The sequence below is a fragment of the Nematolebias whitei genome, chromosome 6, assembly GCF_014905685.2.
Source record: "Nematolebias whitei isolate Nwh7 chromosome 6, NemWhi1, whole genome shotgun sequence".
Classification (NCBI taxonomy): Eukaryota; Metazoa; Chordata; class Actinopteri; order Cyprinodontiformes; family Rivulidae; genus Nematolebias; species Nematolebias whitei.
This window is the reverse complement of record NC_056503.1, coordinates 12,827,518-12,829,770: the sequence shown is the minus strand read 5'-3', so window position 1 is coordinate 12,829,770 and position 2,253 is coordinate 12,827,518. Positions and strand designations below refer to the sequence as shown.

Sequence of the window (2,253 nt, the reverse complement as noted above, 5' to 3'; positions counted from 1 at the left end):
ATCTGTCATCTATGTTATATTACGAATAAAATATTGACATTTGCCATCTCCACATCATTGCATTCAGTTTTTATTCACAATTTGTTTAGTGTCCCAACTTTTTTGGAATCTGGATTGTACTTAAGACCAATAAAAAAGTAATTTTTAGGAATGTTGGCCAACTGAATAGTATGAACATGAAAAGTATGAGCATGTACAACACTCAGTACTTGGTTGGGCTTCTTTTGCCTGGATTACTGCAGCAATGTGGTGTGGCATGGAGTCGATCACTGCTCAGGTGTTGAGAGCCCAGGTTGTTCTGATAGTGGCCTTCAGCTCTTCTGAATTATTGGGTCTGGTGTATCACATCTTCCTCTTCACAATACTCCATAGATTTTCTATGGGGTTAAGGTCAGGTGAGTTTGCTGGCCAATTAAGAACAGGGATACCATGGTCCTTAATTAAACCAGGTACTGGTAGGTTTGGCACTGTGTGCAGGTGCCAAGTCCTGTTGGAAAATGAAATCTGCATCTCCATAAAGTTGGTCAGCAGCAGGAAGCATGAAGTCTCTAAAACTTCCTGGTAGACGGCTGCGTTGACCTTGGACCTCAGAAAACACAGTGAACCAACACCAGCAGATGACATGCACCCCAAACCATCACTGACTGGAAACTTGACACTGGACCTCAAGCAACATGGATTCTGTGCCTCTCCTCTCTTCCTCCAGACTCTGGGACCTTGATTTCCAAAGGAAATGCAAAATTTACTTTCATCAAAGAACATAACTTTGGACCACTCAGCAGCAGTCTGGGGTGAGACACTTCTGTCTCTTGTTCAAGAGTGGCTTGACACACACAAAAAAAAAAAACAACCCAAAATAGTCCCTAGAAAAAATATTTCAAAAAAGGGGTGGGGAGGATGACTGTAAGGGGAGAAGGGAGGCGACAAAAAAAAAAAAAAAAATAAATAAATAAAAATAAATAAATAAATAAATAAGTGGCTTGACACAAAGCATGTGACAGCTGAAACCCATGTCTTGCATACGTCTGTGCGTGGTGGTTCTTGAAGTACTGACTCCAGCTGCAGTTCACTCTTTATAAATCTCTCCCACATTTTGGAATGGGTTTTGTTTCACAATCCTCTCCAGGATGTGGTGATTCCTATTCCTTGTACACTTTTTTCTACCACATCGTTTCTTTCCCTGCACCTCTCTATTAATGTGCTTGGACACAGAGCTCTGTGAACAGCCAGCCTCTTTAGCAATGACCTTTTGTGTCTTGTCCTCCTTGTGCAAGGTGTCAGTGGTCGTCTTTTGGACAACAGTCAAGTCATCAGTCTTCCCCATGTTTGTGTAGCTACAGAACTAGACTGAGACCATTTAAAGGCCTTTGCAGGTGTTTTTAGTTAATTAGCTGACTAGAGTGTGGCACCAGGTTTCTTCAATATTGAACCTTTTCACAATATTCTAATTTTCTGAGATACTGAATTTGGGGTTTTCATTAGTTGTCAGTTATAATCATCAACATTAAAATAAACATTTGAAATATATCAGTGTGTGTGTTATGAATGAATATAATCTACAAGTTTCACTTTTTGAATGGAATTACTGAAATAAATCAACTTTTTCATGATATTCTAATTTTATGACCAGTACCTGTCGTGTACCAACATGTTTCTGAGCAAAGATCAGACTTTAAATCAGTTTTAATGTGTTTAGATGATGCCGATTATTTACAAAACCACAAAATGGGTCCAAATTATTGGTTGATCTGAACTGATCTCCCTCTAGTGTCCATTCTTATCCTAATCCTCGGCGTTGTGATTAAACATCTGGCTGTTTGTGAATAAACTTTAATGAGATCTGGTGTTTGAGTAACTTTTGCTGCTGTCTCACTGTTTCAGTGACAACCCCATAGTGGGTAAAACCTCCTAACCTGGGGGGGGCCGGTGTGGCCTGAAGCAGCCATACCAGCAGGTGTCGGCGCACCACACAGAGCCTCCTCGGTCTTCAAGGAGCCCTTGAATGTGTCTCAGCAAGACCGGGCCACGACAGGACCCGGAGAATGACCAACACCGTGACCTCCACACATCCACTTCACTATGAATTAACTTTTGGTTGTTGTTTTGTTTTGGCTGTTTGTTGCCTCATGTCCTCCCACTCCTGCCCTGCAGACTCTCTCTGCGTCTTGAATTACGTCTTTTTATTTTAATCTCCAGCTGTGTGACAGAAGCATCATTAGATGGTGTGTGAATAGGCTGCTATTATTTTTATTT

The 2,253-nt window shown here is 41.1% G+C and overlaps 1 protein-coding gene across 1 annotated transcript in view; it reads left to right on the top strand.

Moving 5' to 3' along the window:
- The window catches only part of rasa2 (RAS p21 protein activator 2), a 67,947-nt gene extending 66,007 nt beyond the window's left edge, over positions 1-1,940 (top strand). The window contains exon 23 of the mRNA XM_037678492.1: positions 1,882-1,940. Within this exon, the coding sequence (XP_037534420.1) occupies positions 1,882-1,912 (31 nt within the window). The 3' untranslated portion in view covers positions 1,913-1,940. The remainder of the gene's footprint in view (positions 1-1,881) is intronic.
- The last annotated feature ends 313 nt before the right edge of the window (positions 1,941-2,253 follow it).